Source organism: Callithrix jacchus, chromosome 4, assembly GCF_049354715.1.
Source record: "Callithrix jacchus isolate 240 chromosome 4, calJac240_pri, whole genome shotgun sequence".
Classification (NCBI taxonomy): domain Eukaryota; kingdom Metazoa; phylum Chordata; class Mammalia; order Primates; family Cebidae; genus Callithrix; species Callithrix jacchus.
The window spans coordinates 122,684,992-122,707,821 of NC_133505.1; the positions used below are offsets into that span (position 1 = coordinate 122,684,992).

The 22,830-nt window shown below is 38.8% G+C and overlaps 2 protein-coding genes across 4 annotated transcripts in view; one reads left to right on the top strand and one right to left on the bottom strand.

Moving 5' to 3' along the window:
- Positions 1 to 207: 207 nt before the first annotated feature.
- On the bottom strand, positions 208 to 17,360 carry LOC108591067 (uncharacterized). The gene is made up of 3 exons (XM_035296552.3): positions 16,220 to 17,360; positions 15,297 to 15,373; positions 208 to 469 (listed from the first exon to the last, which is right to left on the bottom strand). The coding sequence occupies exon 1, from the start codon at positions 17,089 to 17,091 to the stop codon at positions 16,450 to 16,452; it is 642 nt and encodes a 213-aa protein (XP_035152443.1). The 5' UTR covers positions 17,092 to 17,360; the 3' UTR covers positions 208 to 469; positions 15,297 to 15,373; positions 16,220 to 16,449.
- The window catches only part of DSE (dermatan sulfate epimerase), an 84,321-nt gene continuing 77,577 nt past the window's right edge, over positions 16,087 to 22,830 (top strand). For 2 of the 3 annotated variants that reach the window (XM_002746887.7, XM_017971332.4), the window contains exon 1: positions 16,580 to 16,773. The gene's annotated coding sequence lies outside the window, so the exon portion shown is untranslated. Of the gene's footprint in view, positions 16,132 to 16,579; positions 16,774 to 22,830 lie in introns of those variants that run through there. The other variant, XM_035296550.3, reaches the window with a different exon arrangement.

Sequence of the window (22,830 nt, forward strand, 5' to 3'; positions counted from 1 at the left end):
CGAACATAGACTATTTAATTGTATAAAGATTTTCCTGGCATATCTTCCTTTTGGGGAAAAAAAAAAGTCCTGAAAGTCCTTCTGTTTTGTGAAACATTCTAGTCTCTGTTCTGTATTATATTATTTCACATAGAACTTACAGTCTTAAAAAAGAATATTTGTTCATTTGTTAAAAAGCTCCCAAATTGACTAATATTACTATTGTAGTTTGTTTTTACATAGAGTTTAATAGAACATTTGTTGTGATTAAGCAAGATTGCTTCTTTGTCTCTTTTTCTCTTTTCTTCCACATAGTCAACACGATTATAACTTTCCTATAACAGAGATGGGAATGCTTTCCTTCTGCTGAATCCTCATCTCATGAATCTACAGTCTCGAAACCCTTATTTTAACAGAACAGTCATCTGACTCAGTTTGGCTGTCTCATATCAAGATCTCTTGGCAGCAACAGAGTAACCCTTGCTGGTACCTGTGAGAGAAAACAAAGGGGTCTGTTTTGAGAATAATAGAAGATAAAAATGAACTTGATACTTCTTCACATTTTAAAACTTTTATTTTTTTAAGAAATAATAAATGTTGCTAACAAGTTGTAACATTAACATTTAAATTCCTAGGAGCCATCTTTATAATTGATTATGACATTATATTTTTATTGGCTAAATATATCACAACTACATTCTATTCCATTCTATTATGGTGATGTTTGCCATTTATTAATAACTTTATTATTCTTACCTCATTCTAAAATAGCTACATAATCATGTGATGTTTAATAATGTTCTACAAAGAGAAAAAAAAAAGAAAAAAGGATATTGACCATCTTGGATTGCTTTTCATGAATTCAGAGTTCTCAGTAAATGATTTTAGAAACTCGACTTTATCAACTTAGTTCAAATAAGCAGTCTTTGCTAATTAAAATAGTCTTTTCTATCATCCGAGTATTCCAAATCTAAACTCAGGGAATTTAGGAATTTCAGTTTATAATCAGAAAACTCCCTGGTGAGCTATGAAGAGTGACAAAGGCCTAAAGGAATACTGATCCCAACTTTAGTAGAACCTGGAGAGTTATCTTTAACATTTTATCATGCACCTTTCTAGTAACTGCAGTTCTTGTGTCCATGGTGGTACTCTTCAGTTTATGAGACATTTAAGTCCCGGTATTAAATCTTTATTAATTTGCGTAACCTCCTTGGTTACACTGGCCTGTAAACAAAGCTCATTTTAGTCTCTGCTCAAACCCTTGGAAAAGTCAGTTAATATCTCTGAACCTCAATTCTGCCTGTAAATATGTAAAATGAAAGGAACAAATCAGATGTCTAGCTATAACATTTCCTGATTTTAGGTGTTTATACATTTTTAGAATCACCACTCTGAATCGGTGGTGCCTCTCCATATATTTGTATGAGCAAATCAACTATTATCTATCTACTCATGGCCTCCTTGGTACAACCAATCCTTTCCGACCTTAGCTTATCCTGTTCCTCTGTCTAAGGATCAAGTCAACTGACATGACTGGTCAGAAACATTTTTTTCTTTTGATTACAAGGGTTCTCCAAACACAAGCCTTCCTCAAATGATAAATACCTGCTCCAAAATATCTCTCAATATGGTGCTGAATTTGCATAGATTATTGATCCTAATTTCCAGACTCTGAATGGAGGTAGTTGTGCTTGGAATAGTGGTTCTGAAAGGCATAAGGGCTTAAAATCGACAGGGTTAGTGCTGGGTGAGACAGAGGTCAGTAGCTCTTGAACTGGATAGTAAACATCAAGAAATTGAGAAATAAAAAAACAGGAACTTTGGGATGCTGAGGAGCATACTTAAAACCACCACAGCCTCAGATGTTTGTGTTGAAGAAGTAAGATGGCCAAGAAAAAAAAAATGTTAGGTCTGGGACTTCACTCATTCCAATAACATGCTTGGCAGAGAAATCATTACCTATTTTGCAACACAGCCTTAGGGAAAGTCTAGGCAAGCTCTGGGTGGGCAAAAAATAGGCTTTCCAAAACTCACCTAGGTTGCTAGCCCACCCTACATACATGCCCCACACATAGAGTCTTTCTTTCTTTCCTCCTCTTTTTCCCCTTCCCCCCTCCTCCTTCCTCTCTCTCTTTTTCTACTCCAAAATGAATGATTTGTGTGACTGTGGAATGTGTTTGTCAGACAAGTCCATCAGGGACTTAACAGTCTCTTAACAGGGTAAGAGAGAGATATGAGTCTTGTGGTCATCACAAGTGGTTGGGCTTCCCCACTACCTCATTCATTTATGTTAGCTAAGTATTAATGTCTAGGTCTTTACTAATTTATAGTTCAAATATACATATAAGTAAATGTGTGTTTGTGTGTGTGGGTCTATGTGTGCGTAAACACTGACGGTTATTTTTCCAAATGAACTGATGATGACCTCTAACTTGTGGTTCAGGAGAAAGAACTTTATGTCCTACTTTTGCTCTGGAAAAGTGAAAAGACTGCTAAGAGGGACTAGTCATGATGGAATCGTGCATCTGTGTGTTAGGTAATATTGGGTGGAAAATTTAGGGATATTTTCCTTTGTAGTATTCCAAATATATCTGTGTATGTCATAGACAGTTACTTGGAATAAATGTCTTTCTTCATGAGTACCCTCTTAATTTCCAGAAAATCTTATAAACATTTCTCAGTAAGTTTCTTTAAATAAACTTTGTTTCAATCATAATAATACTGGCTACCATTGAGCATTTACTCTTCCTGGCATTGTGTCCAACACAGCACTTTACATTCTTTCTCTCTCATCCTTATACTCTCAAAAGATGGGGCATTGATATTCCCAGAAAACTGGGATTTGGGGAAGCTAAGTAAATTTGCCTAAGGTTATGGAACCAATACATTGTGCAGCTGTTATTTGAACATAGATCTGACTGGCTCCAACCACTGGACACTTGCTGCTGTGACATAAGGGGATTCAGACAGATATGTAGCTTATATTATAACTGTTCCTCTTTGGCGAGTGCTTATCTATAAAGATGTTTGCTTTTTGTGACCTTTAACAGCTGATGTAATACAGTTTGGTAATTATTTTAAATGTAAAATACCTTATGATGAATCTAAACATACTCCTATGTCATATAGTGAGATTCTTAGAAAATATTTTAGAGTAGAGGTAAGCAGGCTTCAGATGCTGTATTATAATGCCTATCTATTTTTAAAGAGTGATATGACATCACTTTCAAGAATCTAGGCTTCAGATGGCTTCCAAATGTACACTTACATCTATAGAAATATTTGGATATAGTATTTCCTGAAATATAGTCTTTCTCTTAAAGAAAAAAATAGTATTAGTTCAGGTCCTTGAGATATGAGGCAAGGATTAGAGATCTGTTAAGAAAATATTGACCCAGACTGTATAAATGTAATGATCAAAATCCCTTTAAATTTTTTGGAGGAGATTGGAGAACAGTAAATAACATTTATTGAAAGCCTGTTGTGTGTTATGTCCTACTAGAAGCTTAGACAAAGTAACGTCATGTGGACCTTACAACTGCCCTGGAGGTCAGCCATTGTTCTTGAGTCAGGCTCTTTTTTTCTGGTTTAACAAAGCATCGCCCCCTCATGCTGTCTCAAAAGGCATGGGTTATTTTAAGGGAGAGTGGGTGGAGGATTTGTACAGTAAGGGAACCAGGAAGTTCATGGAATTGTCATACAATCTGGCCTCACAAGCACTTCAATTACAACTCTGTCAAAATGGGAAGGAGCTCAAGAAACTTGCTCTTCCCATCTAAGGAAAGGATGGTATTTTCCAGTTTTTGGTGATGATTTATCTTCAGAATGGGTCCAATCTGAAAACAGACCTCACTGGGCAGAAACATGGAATCCATATTCACAATTATGTAAATGAAATGAAAATTACTTGCATTCTTATAACATCTATATAAAAATTATAATTATCTGCTTATTTTCCCACAATTTTTGCTGTAGTTGTATTTTTAGTTACATTACTTCTTAAAATAGTGACAGGTTTCATATATTTTGTAATTGGCTTTTTAATGAAATGTGCTTTCCATGGAAATACTCCAAACTTTAGTGTCAATTTCAGTGTATTCGTTCACATACATGAAACACATTATACATTTATACATACACATATAAATATATAAAGGCACACATACCTATATGCATAATTCATTTAAACATTGCTATCTAACATGGTAGACAGTAGCCACTAGCCACATGTGGCTATTGGCCTCTTGTATGCATAGCTAGTCAAGATTTCAAAGACTTATACTGAAATGACAATGTTTTGGACATAGTGGATTACATAAAAGTATGATAAGACCTAATTTCGCCTCTTTAAAAACATATTTCAATTTGGCAACAAAGCATTTAAAGTTACATAAGTGGCTTACAATATATTTCTACTGGACAATTTTGATCTAAAAGAGATAGGTTCCATAGCTCAGGAACTTTTGAGTCAGAAAATTCTAAAGTTTAAGGAATCTTGTAAATGATACAATTCTCTCATTTTGTGAATGAGCAAACAGGTACCCCAGTGGTAAAGTGACTTATTCTGGTAACCTGAGTTGTTGGTAGAGCCAGGATGTCCCTGAATCCCCTAACGCTGGATTTCCATCCAGTGCTAGCTTCTCCTTCCCATGCTGCCCGTTTTTTGTAGCAGTAGCCACACCGAGTATTTTAGGATTCCTATAATTCTGAGGCATAGAAAGCCTCACCACTCATAGCCCCTGCTGTAGTCTCTGCTCACCAGATTCTGTCTACAAAACTAATGCTTCCAAATTCATTATTATAGAGCCATAGTCACGCCCTTAAGCAGATGCCTCCTCTTTTCACCATCTCACATTATTAGTTTTGCCTCCACATGAAGCTGTGGTTTTAGTGAGCCCTTAGTATCTTTCCAAAACATGATTCCAAAAAATAAATTCTACTTGAGTGGTGTGACATGCACTAATAATGTTTCTTCCACCCCCATATTTACTAGCATTCTGGTTTTCTCTGGCATCCAGAGAGCAATGTTCCTTCTCCTGCCTTCTCCAGTGCTAGTTAGAAGGATCAAGTGTTGATGGGTGATGAACCCCTCCCTGGCTCCTGCCCTTTAGCCATAAAAACAAGGTATCTTTTTGCATGGCATCAGCAGAGCCTTGCTTATATAATTGTTTTTAAAGACAAAAAATAGTTTTTTTCTTTCTCATCTTTTCATAGAATATGAGAGAACTTTAAGAAAATAGTGTTATTGGTAAGCATCCAAAATATTTAGAGACCACTTTCCCTGCCACAGAAATATTTGTTGCTCTGAAGGGTGCATTCCAGGGATTTACTTTCCCGATGATTCCAAGCCTGTTGCAATTCATGCACATACATCCCCAAATATATTAAAATCCACGCACTCTCGTGTGTGTGTTTTTCAGTCAGAGAAGATGCATAGAAATGCCTGGCCCATGTCTGTTGCATTTTGATGTATTTCCTTCTGAATTCCTCAGGTTTAATCTGAGCTATCTAGTGTAGAATTTATAGGGAGTAATTAACCCAAGTCACTGATAAATTAAAATGCCCCCAGGCAAATAAGGATATGTGAATAAATCTGATTGTTTAATGATTTCTTAGAACAGGTCACAAAAATACTTTCCAAGTTCAGTCTTTTATTGTCTAGTTGAATCCTTGCTGCTGGAAGAAGGCAGACAAATCTTGGCCTGTCTTCAAAGCTCAGTATCCTATGCAACAAAAATTTCTGATCATAACTCTCTTTCCTAAGTCACTTGTAGGTGTTTTTTTCCTGCTACTGTTTCCAATCATAGTGATAGAGATCTAGGGCAATGATATTCACTTTGTAAACAGTAATAAATGAAAATGTCATGTTCAGAGATATAATGTCAATACCACCTGTAATAGCAGATTACGGCCTACATTGGTGTATAGTGCCATGCAATTATTTATAAATGGAGCTTTGTTCAGGGGAAGAGTTATTCTTTAATTAATAAAAATCTAAGACAAAGTGGTGACAGAATATGCCAGGTGTAGAGTTGAAAATGCAGTTCTTGGAAGTATCCTTCCCAGTGGCAGGAACTGAAGACTCCTGATCAACCAGATGGACCTTTTCATTGATGAACTGATAGCTTCTAGGCTGTGGAGAACCTCTGGTGCCTTACAACTCTACTGCAACATTTCTTGTTGTGTCTCATAAACATATGATCTTCCTGTCGGAAGAGTTACTGTTTCCTTCTCCCGCTAATATTAGCATGTCTCTAAATGCCATGAGGTATTTGAATTTAATCAAAGTTGACTTTACTTTGCCTTTTGTTTGGCTAAAGCATCAAGCCATCTTCTTGTTGCTTCATTGTGTTTCTCAGTCAGATTTATGTAGGTTAGAAAGAGATAGGAAGTCATTATTTCAGTTTTATAATTCTTAGAGGTCTATATACTTAAACTTTGAAAGTAAACATGAACAGTATCTTTCCACATACACAGTAACCTCAGTGTAATGATTTTAAGCTTCAAGTTGCAATCTATTAGTTGGTCTTGAAATCTGTTTTGTTGATCAAATTCTTTCTTTTTTAATGAAACAGACTAAAATAAAAATATAAACATTGATTTCTGTAACTTTGTTAACATATATATATGTCTCTATCTTTATCATCTATCTTCCTATTTATCATCTGCCTCTCCATATTTGTTTTAAAGAAAATCTGCCTTAAGAGATTTATCATAAATAGATTATTAGACTGCATAACAATTCTTATGATTTCATGCTAGAGAACACTTAGTATACAAGCATTTGTAGGTTTGCATATATGATATCTTTTACAACTTCCTCCTTATAAACCCTTATATTGTTTTTTTAACTGTATTCTAGAGAGATTAGAAAAGGGGGTAATAGTAAGTCTTAAGAATTTTAGTAATTGTTGTCAACCATCTATGATCAAATTTATATATACTCTTCTACTTATAATTTTAGTTCAGCTACTGTAGTTATATAGCTTGTATTTCCTATATATAGCAAATACTGTTTTAACATTAGTAAAGTTCAGAAGCTTCTTGTCTAGGTTTAAATTTCAGAGAAAGACAGCTGATAAATCAGGGACAAACAAAGTCAGTATTGTTTTTTCACACTCAGAACCAAAACTATAATACAGATCTTTAATTTCAGTACAGTGTATAGGACAGGTGATGTGGTTAAGTGGAAACAGATAGGTTTTGCAATATTATTACAAATTTGGAATCTATAATACTTCCTTTTCTTTTCAAGCATATGTTAACTCAGCTCATCTGTGATTCTAAGTGTTGATGTAGCTCATTTTACTCACAAAATGGTATCTGTTGTCTTGTGAGGCAAGATCTCTTAGGTTAATTTGCTAAGCCATCGTCTTTCTTAGTAGCATCCAAAGAAAGCACAGTTCATATGGCAACATTATTTTCAAATGATTCCCTACAAAATTATGTTTTACTTAAAAAAACTTGGTTAAAGAGAAGGAATATTACACCATGAAATACTATTCAGCCATAAAAAGGAATGAGATCATGTTCTATCCATGAGGGACATGGATAGAGCCATTATCCTCAGCAAACTAACACAGGAACAAAAAACCAAACACCATATGTTGCCACTTATAAGTAGGAGCTGAACAACGAGAACACATGGACACAGGGAGGGGAACAACACATACTGAGGCCTGTGGGTGACAGGGGAGGGAGAGCACCAGGAGAAATAGCTAATGCATGCTGGGCTTAATACCTAGGTGATGGTTGACAGGTGCAGCAAACCACTATGGCACACATTTACCTATGTCACAAAACACATCATGCACATGTACTCTGGAACTTAAATTTTACAAAAAATTATAAAGGGAAAGAATATTTCTCCACATCTCCCTCTCTCCATGTGCAGGTCATGTGAGAACACAGCCTACTGCCTGCAAGCAAGGAAGAGAACTCTCATCAGAAACGGAATTGGCTAGCACCTTGATCTTGAACTTCCTAGTCTCCAGAACTGTGAGAAATAGATTTCTATTGCTTTAGCCATCCAGTCTATGGTATTTTGTTATGGCATCCCAGGCTGACTAATACATCAGTGATGCTAATAGCAGTGGTTCATGGACCACACTTTTGAGCACTTCTAACCTAGGCCACATCCCTCAGAAATTTCATTTTAATTTTTCTGGAGGTAGTACATGGCATCATTTTCTTCCCCCAGAGTTTCCCAGATGATCCTAAAGTATACCACACTTGAGAACAAATGAAGTAGGATGGTTTCTTCTATTTATAGCTAAGGACATTAAGACTCAAAAGAAGTTAAGTGATTTGCCCAAGTTATCATGGTTTATGCTGTTGCTGATTTTTCCAAATTTATAGGGTAAGAAAGAACAGAAAGAATTTCTTCTAGGGTCAAATGGCTTATATGTGAAATATTTAGTCCTAGAACCTAGAACTTTCAATTTCTAGAATTAACCCATTCATTTCCCCCAGACAACACTGAAATTTTCAATTTCAGGCAGATTCATTTCAAGTAACTTTTCCATTATATTACAATCCAAGATTGTTGTATCCTATGTCTATTTCTACTTTGTAACAGTTGCTTTTTTTTGCCACGTTTAATAACTTATCAGAAAGGGAGATTTTTAAATATATATATACACACACACATATGTGTGTGCTTGTGTGTACATATATAGAGAGAGATATATAGATAGATAAATAGATGATAGATAGATAGATACTTGCCACATGTTTAATGACTGATCAGAAAGTGAGATTTTGTTCTCACACACGTGTGTGTGTGTATATATGGTACTTAGCTGATCTTCACACCACAACATTAATCTGCCCACCATGAACAGAAGCACTGCTATCAACTATCAGCCTTCTTGTATAATAACAGAAAATTCAGAAAATTGATTCAAGCAATAAAAAGATGAAAATTTATCAGAACTTTTAAATACCTTAATTCCCAGCAATAATGAGAGGAAAAATAACTCAAGATGGGTGAAAGTTTATTGGCGATTTCACCTCAAGTATAGGCATTTAGTTAGACAGTGATTTTAGGTATGTAGTGATGTGAACTTACATTGTCCATATATCGGGGAGAAATGACATCATAAGTAAAATATAACACATTATGCTTAACGCTGCTAAATGAAAGGTGCCATCCCCTGCACATTCTGAGTAGGCACTTGATTTCCTCCAAAAACAAACCTTATTTCTCCTTAGGCACTGACATTTTGTTAATGGAGGAAATGAATCTTTATATTTTTTCATAAATTCCCAGAGTTAATATGAAATATGCAGATCCCAAAAGGAGAAGTTAGTTGTACATTTTTGGCCAACGATTCAGCAAAAAGAAGTGAGAAAAATAAAATCCGACTAGGAATTGGGAGGCTTGACTTCTCCTTCCACTACTAACTAATTAACAGCAGAAACTGGTAAAAGTCTCCATCTATGTTACCCTTGGTTTCTTTGTAAAATGAAACAGTTAGAACATAATTACTCCAAGTTTCCTATTTTCTCACTTAGATGACAAGAACTTCTAAGGAATGCTGTGTTTTTGTTTGTTAAACTGTTGTTGGGTTTTAAAATTTTGTTATTTTAACATTTTTTAGAAATGGCAGTGTTTTACACTTGGCCAAGATAAGTAAAAATGGTAAATTCAAAATGGCACTACTAAAAAAATAAAAAATAAATGAAAGAAAACATGGAAGGAAGAAACAGTGTGCATTATTTGGAGTTAGGTGAGAAAGGATCATAGAAACATGTCGTTGGACTACATACTTAAGTTTAACGTCAGCAAACTGTTAACTATTTCTCATCTAAAAGACAGTATTGATGTGAAATAGCCAAGATTTTCTTTGCCTGATACAGGTAATCTCATCAGCATAAGAAAAAGTCTGAGCATAAGTCTGAATGGTCTGGCTATTAAATGTTTTATTGGAATTCACTATTTATAATACTCAGGCAGCGGAAATTTGAAGCGAAACATTAACTACAATATGAAGTCAACTTCACTAGTTCAGCCACTATTGACATCAAATACTATTTTTCCCAAACTGCATATCCAACAAAAGTATTTAGAAAGAAATACAGTAGTGAGCTTGAGTTAATAAAAACCAATCTTGACAATATTTTATATAATTAACAAACCAGAACAATAGTGGCAAATAAACATATTCTCTAAGTCTAATTAATACCTCCTTTGGTTCAAGTACCTGTTTAGTAACATGCCTTTTTTTTCTGGACATCGAGTTTCACTCTTGTTGCCCAGGCTGGAGTGCAGTGGTGTGATCTTGACTCACTGCAACCTCCACCACTTGGGTTCAAGCAATTTTCATGCCTCAGTCTCCTGAGTAGCTGGGATTACAGGCATGCACCACCACACCTAGCTAATTTTTTGCGTGTTTTTAGTAGAGATGGAGTTTTGCCATGTTGTCCAGGCTGATCTCGAACTTCTGGGCTCTAGTGATCTGCCTGCCTCGGCTCCCAAGGTGCTGGGATTACAGGTGTGAGCCACTGTGCTCAGTCTATTTAGTAACACTCTATAAAACAGTAGTTCCGAAACTTTTGATATATTGGAATGACAGAGTTTTTAATACCTGAGACATTCTGACTTGACTGGTACAGACTATAACTGGGGCATCAGAAGTTCTTAAAGCTCTCCAAATGATTCTAACGTGCAGCAAAGTTTGGGAGTCACTGCTATGCAGCATTCCTACCTAACTCTGGCTCCATATTGAAACTATTTGGTACCTTTAAAAGCATATAGGGTACCTGGACTTCATCATGGAATTAAATCAGAATTTTTTTTTCTTTTTTTGAGACAGAGTTTTACTCGTTACCCAGGCTGGAGTACAATGGCGCAATCATGGCTCACCACAACCTCCGCCTCCTAGGTTCAGGCAATTCTCCTGCCTCAGCCTCCTGAGTAGCTGGGATTACAGGTACGCGCCACCATGCCCAGCTAATTTTTTGTATTTTTAGTATAGACAGGGTTTCACCTTGTTGACCAGGATGGTCTTGATCTCTTGACCTCGTGATGCACCTGCCTCGGCTCTCCAAAGTGCTGGGATTATAGGTGTAAACCACCGCGCCCAGCCGATAAATCAGAATTTCTAAGAGTGTGATTGGGCATGGTGTGTTTTTGTTTCTCCCATGTGATGCTAATATGCAGCCAGGGGTTAGAATTACTATTATAGAATATTGCCAGGACAATCCTTATCTCCTCCTGAAGAGCACAAAAGGCTTGGTTTCCAAACTATTGCAAAAACTAGCATGACCTCAGTTTTACTTTTAGCAGGGTTGTGAGAGATAGGGTATCACTCACCTTAATTGATTCAGATCCTGCCTGAAAAATGCCCAGGCATGTTCCAGTCCACACAAGACTGATTCCAAAGGCTCTCATTGACAGCCCCCAGAACCATTCTAAGTTATGACAATAAACACCTATTTATTGAGTTCTCATTCTTTGACAGGTATTTTATATACAACATTTTGTTTGCTCCTTCCAGAAACTGTATGAAAAAGTATACATATCAAAATCCTACTGATGAAAAGGTAGAACTCAAAGATATTAAATGACTCGCCTGCCTAAGGTCACACAATTAGTGACAGAGAGTCTAGATATCAGGCTTGTTTTGTTCAACTTCAAAGTCCATGCTCTTATTTGATGAACACATTATATTAACCACCGCTGTATCTAGACTGGGACACAACTACAATCTGAAAACTGAATTCTAATTTAATAAAGATGCCCTCTGCCAAGAAATATAAGGAATGGCTGTAGAAATGAAGAAGAGAGTCTCTACCATGAAGGAGGCTATAATATTAAATGATCACTCCTTTTGGTCTATTCAGTAAATCTGAGGAAAAGAACAATATCTAATCTCATTCATGTAGCAAATACCAATAATTTTTGCAATTTCAGAGAACAATCCTATAATTTAGAAGGTGTTTGGGACACCTTGGGTAGTTTATAAGAGGTGATATAAAATCATCCATTTCAAAAGTCACTTGTCAATGAGTGGCGAATAGCTTTCAACTGAGGCCAGGATACTCAAACTGTAAATGAGGCTTTAGATGCAAAAAGTTAGTCTATGCCAAGTGGTTTGGTGGAAGGATCTATGTTTTATATAAGAAAACATAATCATATGTGGTCTGAACCACTTATGGCTTGGGAAATTCACTTTAAGGTTCAGAACCTCTGTTTCTTTATCAGTCAGTGCCTGTGAGGATAAAAGGAGACACATGTGAATGTGCCTGGTCTATTTCATGACCTATTAGAAGGTTGCAAGGCCAGGAAATACGTACCTGCAGAAGAAATCTCAAATTGTGACTCACAGTTGAGATGGAACTGAATTATGATTAAGAATGTAGGTAAATGTTTCATTTTGTTTTAAAGATGAAAACTAAGCCCAGGAAGATTGAGTCATCTGGAGATGAAGCAGCTGCAGCAGAGCAGTCTTGGTAATGAAGAAGAGCATGTTAGTGCTGAGAAAGGCAGGGAGGCAGGCCTGAGCAAGGAACCTTGGAGAAGCCTCTGGAGAATGCCTAGCCAGGGCTGAATGCTCAGAAATGGAAGGGAAAGCTCGGGAGATTATCACGGAGTCAGTAAGTACAAGTATGTAGCAGTATGGCTTAAGCAAACCAAAATGATCTTATTTCTACTGTGATCTGAAGATGGGAGAATCTATAGGTGCAGGGCAAAGCAGTTTTACAAATAGAATAATTTTAGCCTGAGAAAGAAAAAAAAAAACATTTTAAGGATGGAAGCAGATGCACAGTCATGGACCAGCTGACTGATTGGTAAAACCTAAAAGGCAGCTTAAAATTTAGTTTAATAAATTAAACTCAAGGGGAGAACAGAAACCACATACCTGTAACAACCCTATAATATTGTTAGTCTGTTATTTTAGGCTAAAGCCAAGAAAAAACTAAGGAAAACAACAACAACAAATACATTTCATTTTGTTCAGATGAGAAGAACATGGAAGGGATGCCTCTGCTTAAGATAAATCGATGACTAAACAAAACTAATTCCCTTTTTTGTCTTCTATTATGTAAAAGCAAACCATTAAATGTAAGAAATAAAATAAACTTTCAAAGAGTTAACTGAAAAGATAGGCGAAGAAACTTGTAAGAAAATATGTCCTAGCTGTCTAAAGCTTAACTTCTTCTTGCCTAGTAAATTTCCATCTCAGCAAAGAGGGTTTACCAATAAGGACTCTCAGCTAGAATCAGCACAGAGGGAGATGAACACTAAAAAACTGGAGGTGGACAAATGGAGTTCCAGTTCTTGCCTTAGTCTGAAACCAAGGCAAGAAACTTTTCCCAGATACTGAGCAAAATAAACTTATTATTAGAATGACATCTGGGCACTTGAAAAGGCAGGCACAAATTTGCAAACCAGAATTCACTAAGTAGTCATTTCCTTCTTCTTTTTTTTTTTCTTTTTTGTGATGGAGTTTCGCTCTTGTTGCCCAGGCTGGAGTGCAATGGCACAATCTCGGCTCACCGCAACCTCCACCTCCTGGGTTCAAGCAATTCTCCTGTTTCAGCCTCCCGAGTAGCTGGGACTACAGGCGCACACCACCATGCCCAGCTAATTTTCGTATTTTTAGTAGAGATGGGGTTTCACCTTGTTGACCAGGATGGTCTCGATCTCCTGACCTCGTGATCCAACCACCTCAGCCTCCCAAAGTGCTGGTATTATAGGCGTGAGCACTGCGCCCAGCCCATTTCCTTTTTTTGACAATATTACAGTAGAGCAAAGATATCCAATAGACAAAGCTCTGATGTCTGTTTGGGGCTGCATCTAGGAGTAAGGGGCCACTTTTTCTTAATCATTCAGCTAAGGTGAGAGTAAGGGTACCCTTTTCTAATTCCTACAGAAATGCCATGCACCCATGTACACTAGCTGCTACCCTGGGACAATAGACAAAAACAGGACAAGGTAACATATGGGTCCTCAACTGATAAGAATTTTATCAGTAGCATTTAAATACAGTGTCAGCTGGCAGAGGAAGGTACCTGAGAATGAGAACTTAAATGATGACATGGCATACAAACTGGATTTACAGAGGTCATGAAATTGAGTTATATCAATGATACCCAACATGTCAACAAGCTAAAAGGTCTAATTTAACACAATAAAATTCAGTAGAATCACAGGTTAAGTGCCGAACACTGCATTGAGTGTAGTTGTCTAGTTCAGTGATTTTCCAATTAACCTTTTAACATTTTAAGATTTTATTTAGTAGATTGTAATATAGGAGTCAACTGGGTAATACTACTGCCATAAAAGCTCCAAGGATATACTTAGGGAAATACAGTAATTACATCAAAGCCATTAAACATCTTTCTACTTTGTCACTTGGGTTAAATCTTAAATTCAATTCTTGGAATCAGGGTTTGAGAGAGATGTTGGCAAAGTAAATCTACTGAAGGCTTTTCTAATGGATGAAGAAAATCTGATGAAGTTAATAGGTACTCAGGTAAACTGAAGTATTCTCCTGTGGAATCAAGGCTAGGTGTATCCTGTAGATTCCAGAGAGCAGAACAGCGGATCCGTTGAGACTTACTGCAATGGGGAGGCCCTTTGCACGAAGTGAATGTCATCCAGAGGCCAATTCATAGGTCATTCAAAAGCAAAATTGTGGAGGGTGTGGGGATAAAGGGGAGCAAATGGCAGTGAGTATTGCCTCCTTTGAAGAATTCTCAATCCTGGTTGCACATTGTGATCATACGGGAGAGATTTTAAAATGCAGATGCTGATGCTTAGACCCTAACCCCAGAGATTCTGATTTGTTGATCTGTGTGGGGCTCCCCATTGGAAAGAATTTATTATAGCTCCCCTGCTGATTCTAAAATTTTAGGTTGGAGAATCATTGAACTAGATACTTGAAGAGAGATTATAAGTAAATTAAACCAGCTTTTTTTTCTAAAGTCTTTCAAATTTGAGAAGATAAATGGAAATTAACACTTATGGATTACATAGTACAGCTAGGCACTTTCACAATTTATTCTCTCCAATACTTGAATTAGTATATGTAAATCCCTTAGCACAGTGACCATCTGGTATGGTATAGTAAACTCTCAATAAACATTAGCTATTTTCATTGTATCCTCTCTCTAATTTTTCAACCAAGGTATTATTTCTACACTATAGACGAGGAAACTGAGGCTCTGATGTTAGTTTTCCAAGGTCCACAGTAGTAAAAGCAAAGTTTGGATTTGAACAAAACTTAGTTCCAATTTCCAGAGCCCTATTTTCTCACCCACAGGCTTTCCCTAAAGCAGCAAGAAGTTTATGAAAATTAGTGGTTTACCTGAGCGACATTTAAAAAATTTAATAGTACCACTTCCTCTTGACTTGTTTGTAAGGAGTTCCTCTTAAATGCAATTTCTGAAAAAGAGAAGCATAAAATGAGACATCCACCTTTTTTTCTAATATGGCCGAAGCGAAGTGAGAACCTCTGAGGACAGGGGAATTGGATGGAGGTACCCTTCAGAACTCACAGCACTCGGAAGCAAAAATGGAGAACAGCACTGTTCCCAGTAAAATATCTCCCATTTTAATGGATGGGTAAGTAGCCTACAAATCTTTCACTTCTGTACAATCTAGGTCTGGTAGGTTAATTACATGTACACGCTGAGGCAGGGAATTATCCCTGAGGTGATGGCCCTGATCATACCTGACATCTCCTTGGGGCCTGGTTAGACCTGGCTGAGTGTGTCTGTATCTGGCTGAGTGGCTGATATCTGGAGAACAAGAGGGCACTTCTCCAAGAGGCTGTGACTACCAGGGTTGCAAATGCTCCACGTGAACTGCATGAGGAAAGGGATCTCTCTCTCTCTCTCTCTCTCTCACACACACACACCCCACCTTGTGAGATACATTTCCTCTTGTTAGCTACCTACATTAAACGCTTTGCTCCTGACCTTCTATGATTCAAGCCTGTTCAGTTTGCAGGGTTCGATGCGTTTGGATTTAGAGTATTTTGTTGGTACAGTAAAGGACAGAACTTCTTCTGTATAGGTGCCCCCCCCCCAGTACTCCCCCCTCCCACGAACTTCTCTTTGAGAAGAGAGTAAAACCGAATTCTGGAGAAAAGAGGCAGTAACTACTCGGGAGGAGGCGGACGGGAGTGGGCACCAGCCCCGGTAGTAAGATTCTTAACGTTCTCCTCGCTTTCCTCTCCCAGAGTTGTGCGGAAGCATTAGCTCCTCCCGCTGGGCCTCCAAAAGTTACCTTTCCTTTGGGTGAGATTCTCGAACCCCAAGCGTTTGACTCCTAAGAAACTAGAACAAGTTACAGCCAAAGAGGCCTGGCGGGCAGGGGTGAGGGTGGACGGGGCCGGGTGGCGGTGAAGGCCGGGCGCAGCTGCGAGCGGCGAGTCCCGGGAGAGGAGGAGCGGGAGAAAGCGGGGCGGGCCTGTGGTCGGGGTTCGGCCGGGGGAGGGGATCCCCGTTTCCCCCTCCTCATCCTCGCCTCCTCGGGCTCTGGTGACGTTGCGGTTTCCTCTGCTCTTCAACGGAGCCTCGGCGCCCGCCGCGTCCCTCCCTCCACCCCTTTCGCCCACACCTACTCGCCCGCGCCGGCCCGGCTCTCAGTAGCGTCGCCCGAGGCTGCAGCAGCGCATCCCGGGGCGCGGAGCCCACCAGCACCCATGGCGCGGCGGGCGCGCGGAGGGCTCGGCTAGGAGGGGGCCGGGAGCCTGGGCGCCCTAGAGTGAGGGGGGTCGGGAGCGGGCTCTGGAGGCTGCGGAGGCGACGCCGGAGAGGACGGAGCCTCGGCGGGGAACGGTAAGCGGAGGGGGGCTCAAGGGGCGAGCTGGGGTGCGCGGCGCAAGTTTCTTCTGGAATTTCGGGCCGGTAGCCCGCCGGACTGGCGCGGCGCGGGCGGGAGACGGAGAGCCACGTCCCCGGCTGAGAGCGGAGCGCCGCGGGCTGAGCGCCCGGGCCCGGCTCGGCTGGGCTCGGAGAGAGCGCCTGACGCGTGAAGCCAGAGCCGCGGGCTTCCCAGGAGGCTGAGCAGCCTCCGGGGACGGCTTTTCGCCCCTCCCCACCCCTTTGAACACCGAGCACCGAGCCGGGAACACGCTGAGAACCTGGAAATCGCATTCCGTGAGACGGATCTGGCCGGCCCAGCCGCGATTTCCTCGACAGCCAAAGGGGCCTCGGCTTCACTCTACCGAGTTGGGTAGCACAGCCTCGCGTCCTCCTTTCCCTCCGTACCCCAGCCGTTTGGGGGCTGGGGAGGCGGCAGCGGCGTGTGAGCCGATCCTGGCGCTGGCAGCCCTACTTTGCGGCTGCGGAAGCAGAGGAAGAGTGTCCCAAGCCTCTCCCAGACGCTGGATTCCAGCACTCCTTGGCTCCGCCGGCGCTCGGAGAAATTGTTAGTAAACCTCACCCCGAGGCAGCCCCGGGAGGGGAGGAGGCGGGGGCTTGACTCAGACTGGGAAGCTCTGAAAGCGGTGCCACATGGGCTCGAGATCTGTTGAAAGCGATGCCACACAGGCTCGAGATCTGTTGGGGCTGGAATCTGAGCTAAGTTTGTGACCTGAGAACTTTTTCGTTTTCATCTGTCCTTTAAGGCAGCAGTCTCCTCTTAGGCCGGCTGGCATTCAGATGGAAACCAAAGCCGTTGGTTAAAATTAGGTGAACTTCACTTACCTGGAATTCTTTAGGTCAGGCAATGACTCGTTTAGTTCTAGGTATCTTCGTGTAATAAAGTTCTTTTTTTAAAAATTTTTTTCGTTGGTTATAGTTTAGAAAGTCATGGTTTATCATTGTTAATTAAATGCGTGAAAGATCTTCTCAGGCATATTTTCAGTATTTTTCACATTATAGAATTTAAACTTTTCAATAATTCTCTTGTTTTTTTAAAAAAAATTTCTCAATTATAATCTCTATGTGAAATGGTGATATACAATATTTTATAGAGTATTCTAACTGTATTACTAAGTGGCATCACAAAAAAACCTAATGTGCCAACGAGAAAATAAAATATAGGATTATCTGAGTATTCGTTTCATGCAAATACTTAGACTTCTGTATCATGACCTCTTCCTTTGAGGGTCATGATACAGATATAAGTTCTTTTTTGAAGTGTGTAGATAAGATCTGTTCTAGTAAAAATGGGGAAGTTAACAGATTGAATTTGATGTCTCCATCACCTAGTGACTCCTCTGTGTGGGGTCAGCAAAAAGTGCAAGACAGTGCTGGTTATGTAGGTTACATACAGAGGAATATGAGATCGGCCTTAGCTCTCTTGTAGCTGCTGATACAGAACCTGAGGAAACATCAATAAGCAGCACTTCCCAAGTTTGAGCTTGGGAAGAGTTATTTTTAATTGACTAGTATATTATATCAGTATCAATTTTTATGAAGTTTCAGTTAAATAAAAACACTGGCCTACAAAGTGCATCTTGACAGATTAAAAAACACTGATAGTACAGTCACCAAGTAAAAGGAAATTCTAAAAAAAAGAATGAATGAAAAGAAACTTTGACCAAGACATTTTTTGACAGCAGAACACAGTAACACTATAGGCAGTTGCCATGATGGGGTTATTAGGTTCCATTCTGAATCCTGCTAGATAGAGGTGGTCCCTCCCTCTGATCTTGGGGACTTGATGGAGAGAAAACACTGGGTGAGACATCAGCTAGGTTTGCCATGTGAGGTCAGGACCATCTTAGTGACTAATATTTGTATGTACATCTGTTTTAGTATTTATGAAATTAATTCACAAACAAGCTAATACAGTTCATTTCAATGAGATTTATGGGCTCTCCGGTTCAATATCTAGCAGTACTGCCCTAAGAGGACCCAGTGGTCATCCATGAGATGAAACTCTTAACTTCACAGATGCTTCCCAGTGCCTCATTATAAAGAGTTTGTTTTAATTTCTGAAAAAGTGCTTTAAGATCATTGATGAAAGTACATTCTGCAATTAAACAATAGAATATGTATACATTTCTTAATGTTATTTTGTGATAGAATATTTTGGTATTTATTTAGACTTGCCCCACACTGTGTTGCATGAAAGAAATTGTATGATTTTCACTCAATAGCATGTTTTCAATAAATAATTATAGAGACAAAAAAGTATTTAAATTTTTGTTTTAGTATATTGGTAATCTTTGTTTTCAAAAAGGACGAACAAACTCCTGAAAGACTAGCATTTTGTGCTTGTAGCATATATTCAATGATACATAACCATTGGCATACTTGAAACCTAAATACAGTAAATATCCTTTTTCACCACTCCACTGTCTGTTCCCCAACTAAAAAAAGAGAAATGCTGTTATTGACTTGGGATGTATTTGTGGCAGGCCTTTGAGGAGAGCCAGAATCTATGGTAGAGGGAACTTCATTATAGTGGATACTATTATTCTGTTTTCTGAGAAGGGCTGGCTCTTTACTATTCTGAAGGAGTGGGTTTGCACCTAAGGAGTGGCATAATCCTTCTAAAAGAGTGTGTCTGAGAAGAGAATAGACACACTCCTTTTAAAAGAGTGTGTCTGAGAAGAGGATACTCTGAGAAGAGTACAGTTATTAAATGCTTACACCATTTTTCGTTGTTTATAACAGAATACTTGAATCTGGATAATTTGCAAAGGAAAAGAATTTATTTGTTACAGTTATGGAGTCTATGTCCAGGGTTGAGGGGTTACATCTGGGGAGGGCTTTCTTGCTGGTGGGGACTCTACAGATTTCTGAGGTGATGCAGGGCATCACATGGTGAGGGAATTGTTCATGCTAGTTCAGGTTTTTCTTCTTATAAAACTATCAGTCTCACTCCTGTGATTACCCATGAATCCATCAACCTATTAATCCATGAATAGATTAATAATTTATGAGGGTAGAAGCCTCATGACCCGATCACCTCTAGGTCCTACCTTCCAATACTGCCACATCCACATTGGAGGTAGTTTCAACATGAGTTTTAGAGGTGACAGTTATCCAAACCATAGCAAATATGTTAAAATTTTCTCATCATTGGATTATGTTATCTTCCCCTATAGTGATTGGTAGAACAAAACTCTCTGGGGCACCACATTACCAGCAAATGTTTGGGTGATACAGCAAAATTCCTTATACCTCAAGTTGGTGCCCAATATGGCAATGAGGCAAGTTGTATATAAGCCCAGAATACTGAAAAGGAAAATTATTTTCCTATGAAATTCATATGGTGAATTAGAATGGGAAGTAGAGATTAAAATCCCAAACTCTTGAGGTGTACTGATCCATGCTCCCATTTGGTGATAACAATAATTAAGAATGTATGTTTCACAAAGTCTTCTCAACTCCAATGCCCCATTCTAATGCTTTTAAAAATTAAACTGTTCATTAAGTGGATAGTATTTTTAATTGAAATAATTGTTCTTCAAAGAAAAATCTTTCTTCCTAGCTACTTGGGAGGCTGAGATGGGAGGATCACTTGAGCCCAGGAGTTTGAGGCTGCAGTGAGCTATGGTCACATCACTGCACTCCAGCCTGGGTGACAGAGCAAGATCCTGTCTCAAAAAAAAAAAGTCTTTTTAGGTGTATGGTAGACAAATGTATCCCAAATTTCTATCATCTCACTTTAGTGTTTCACAACTTCTTGTTATGTATACAAGAGTGGGTTGATTAGTTGATGGTGAAGTGTTGCAGAAAAGAATCAAACTAGAAAGAAAAATAGAAGGTATTATGGATGAGATAAAGAGTGACCATTACTATTAATAAACCCTTGCTTAGAAATTCATATGCATTTAGATAATTGCAGTAAAGGAAAACCCCTGATCACGAAGCTACACAAATACGTGCATTTTAAAATTGCCTAGTACTTTTAACTTTTTTCAAAGAATTCAAATATTTTAATGTTCTAGCCTAGTAGAAATGGAAAGTATTATAGAGCTAGTGTCTTACACTCATTTTCGGGGTATGGAAATGGACACACTAAAGGTAAGAGACTTGTCTTTCATTTTCAAGTCATTAGTGGTATACCTTAAGTAGAAGATTAACTTAAAGTACACATTTAATTCTACTTTTATCCTTTGCGACTCCAAATTCATACTATTAAAATCTCCAACATTTCATTTTCCTATTGCTCTACTTTATCATCCCTTTTACTACTCACTACTCCCCATGAACTGTCAGCTCCCTAAAATGCCTCCATGCTTCCCAGGCTGGTGTAACTGGCTCTTTACATATCCTCTTTCCGCAGCCCCCTTTTATTCCACTCCTGTCTCTTCTCATGCCTTCTAAGGATTCCATTGTAGGCCTCTTCTAATTCCTGCACAGCCCTAGGCTGATTGCTGAGTCTCGTTAGCTGTACCTTTACCAATTGTGTTGCTTACTTCTGCCATGTGTAGGCAAGCTCCAGCCTGTTGAGGGTGTGGATTCCAGATCCTCTTTCAGATGCCCCGAAGAGTATAAACCTGCTGGAGGAATAGTGTTCAGAGAGCCTGTTAGAGATCACAAAGAAGAAAGGCAATGATTTTAATTTGGAAAGAGAAGAAAAGATTACTGAGGCCATCGGTTTATTTCTTGAATGGAGTAGTTTGGTCGGTCTTTAATTCAGAATAACATGAATTCTAATGTGTATTGATGGCCACTGGATTTCCTTCTGTTTGCTTCAACTCTCTTGGAGTATTCCGTAAACGTGATCTTGGTAGTGTTGTTATAAAATGTTAGCAAACAAGTTCTGAAAGAAAAGAATTTGCCTCTTCAGTAATATGTAGAAGCTATAAAGAATACTGACAAATAAGCATAATTTGCTTTTGCATTTTATATTTGGGAATAGTTATACATATTAGGTGAGTGTAGTCTTGTTAGAGAAAATATAACAAAAGACAGATAGGCAATTGGCTTTCAATTACACATATGTGACATATCTGTTGTAAATTATTTATGTTCATCTGCTTTGTCCAAGACAGAGTCAGAAAGAGTTTGCAACTGAATGTATGCATTTGCATGCCAACCCTCACCTTCTGAGGATTTTTTCTAGACTTAATAGTTCTCTCTTCTCTGTTATTAATGTGAACTGTAGCAGAATGATCATGTTGAAATTCAAATAATCATATCTGAAGTGTGTGTTTAAATTAGCATTCTTGGTCTTTTAGTAGAAATTGAACAGGTACATAGTTTAAAAAGATGTCATTTAAATCTTTACATTGGAAATATTCATAGAGCTGTAAAGTTGTGTTTGTTGCTTAAATCAGGGCTTTTGCATTTTTCTCATGTGTAAGAATAACAAACTTAGCTACTAAACAGTAGGCGTTTAATGCATGCAAACATTATATTACAACAAAGTTGAATCAGCATTTCCTAACTCTAAAGGAATTTGTAAAGGAAATAGGCTCACCAAGCTTGTGGGTCTTTAATTGATGAAGTACAAAGGCAATATATCAGCTCTGTTGTTGCTGTCAAATGGCTGTTGCAAGAAAAATGATGTTTCTTAGCAATTCCTGGAATAAGAGGTAGCAACATTAGTGTTGTATAAATTTTTTTGTAAAGTGTAGTAATCTGCAGATAAAGTCATGAATCCATATACATTGTCCATTTAAAGAAATAACTGGGCCAGGCACACTGGCTCAAGCCTGTAATCCAGCACTTTGGAAGGCCAAGGTGGGTGGATCACGAGGTCAAAAGATCGAGACCATCCTGGTTAACATGGTGAAACCCCATCTCTACTACAAATACAAAAAAATTAGCTGGGCATGGTGGCACATGCCTGTAATCCCAGCTACTCAGGAAGCTGAGGCAGGAGAATTGCCTGAACCCAGGAGGCGGAGGTTGCGGTGAGCCGAGATTGCGCCATTGCACTCCGGCCTGGGTAACAAGAGTGAAACTCTGTCTCAAAAAAAAAAAGAA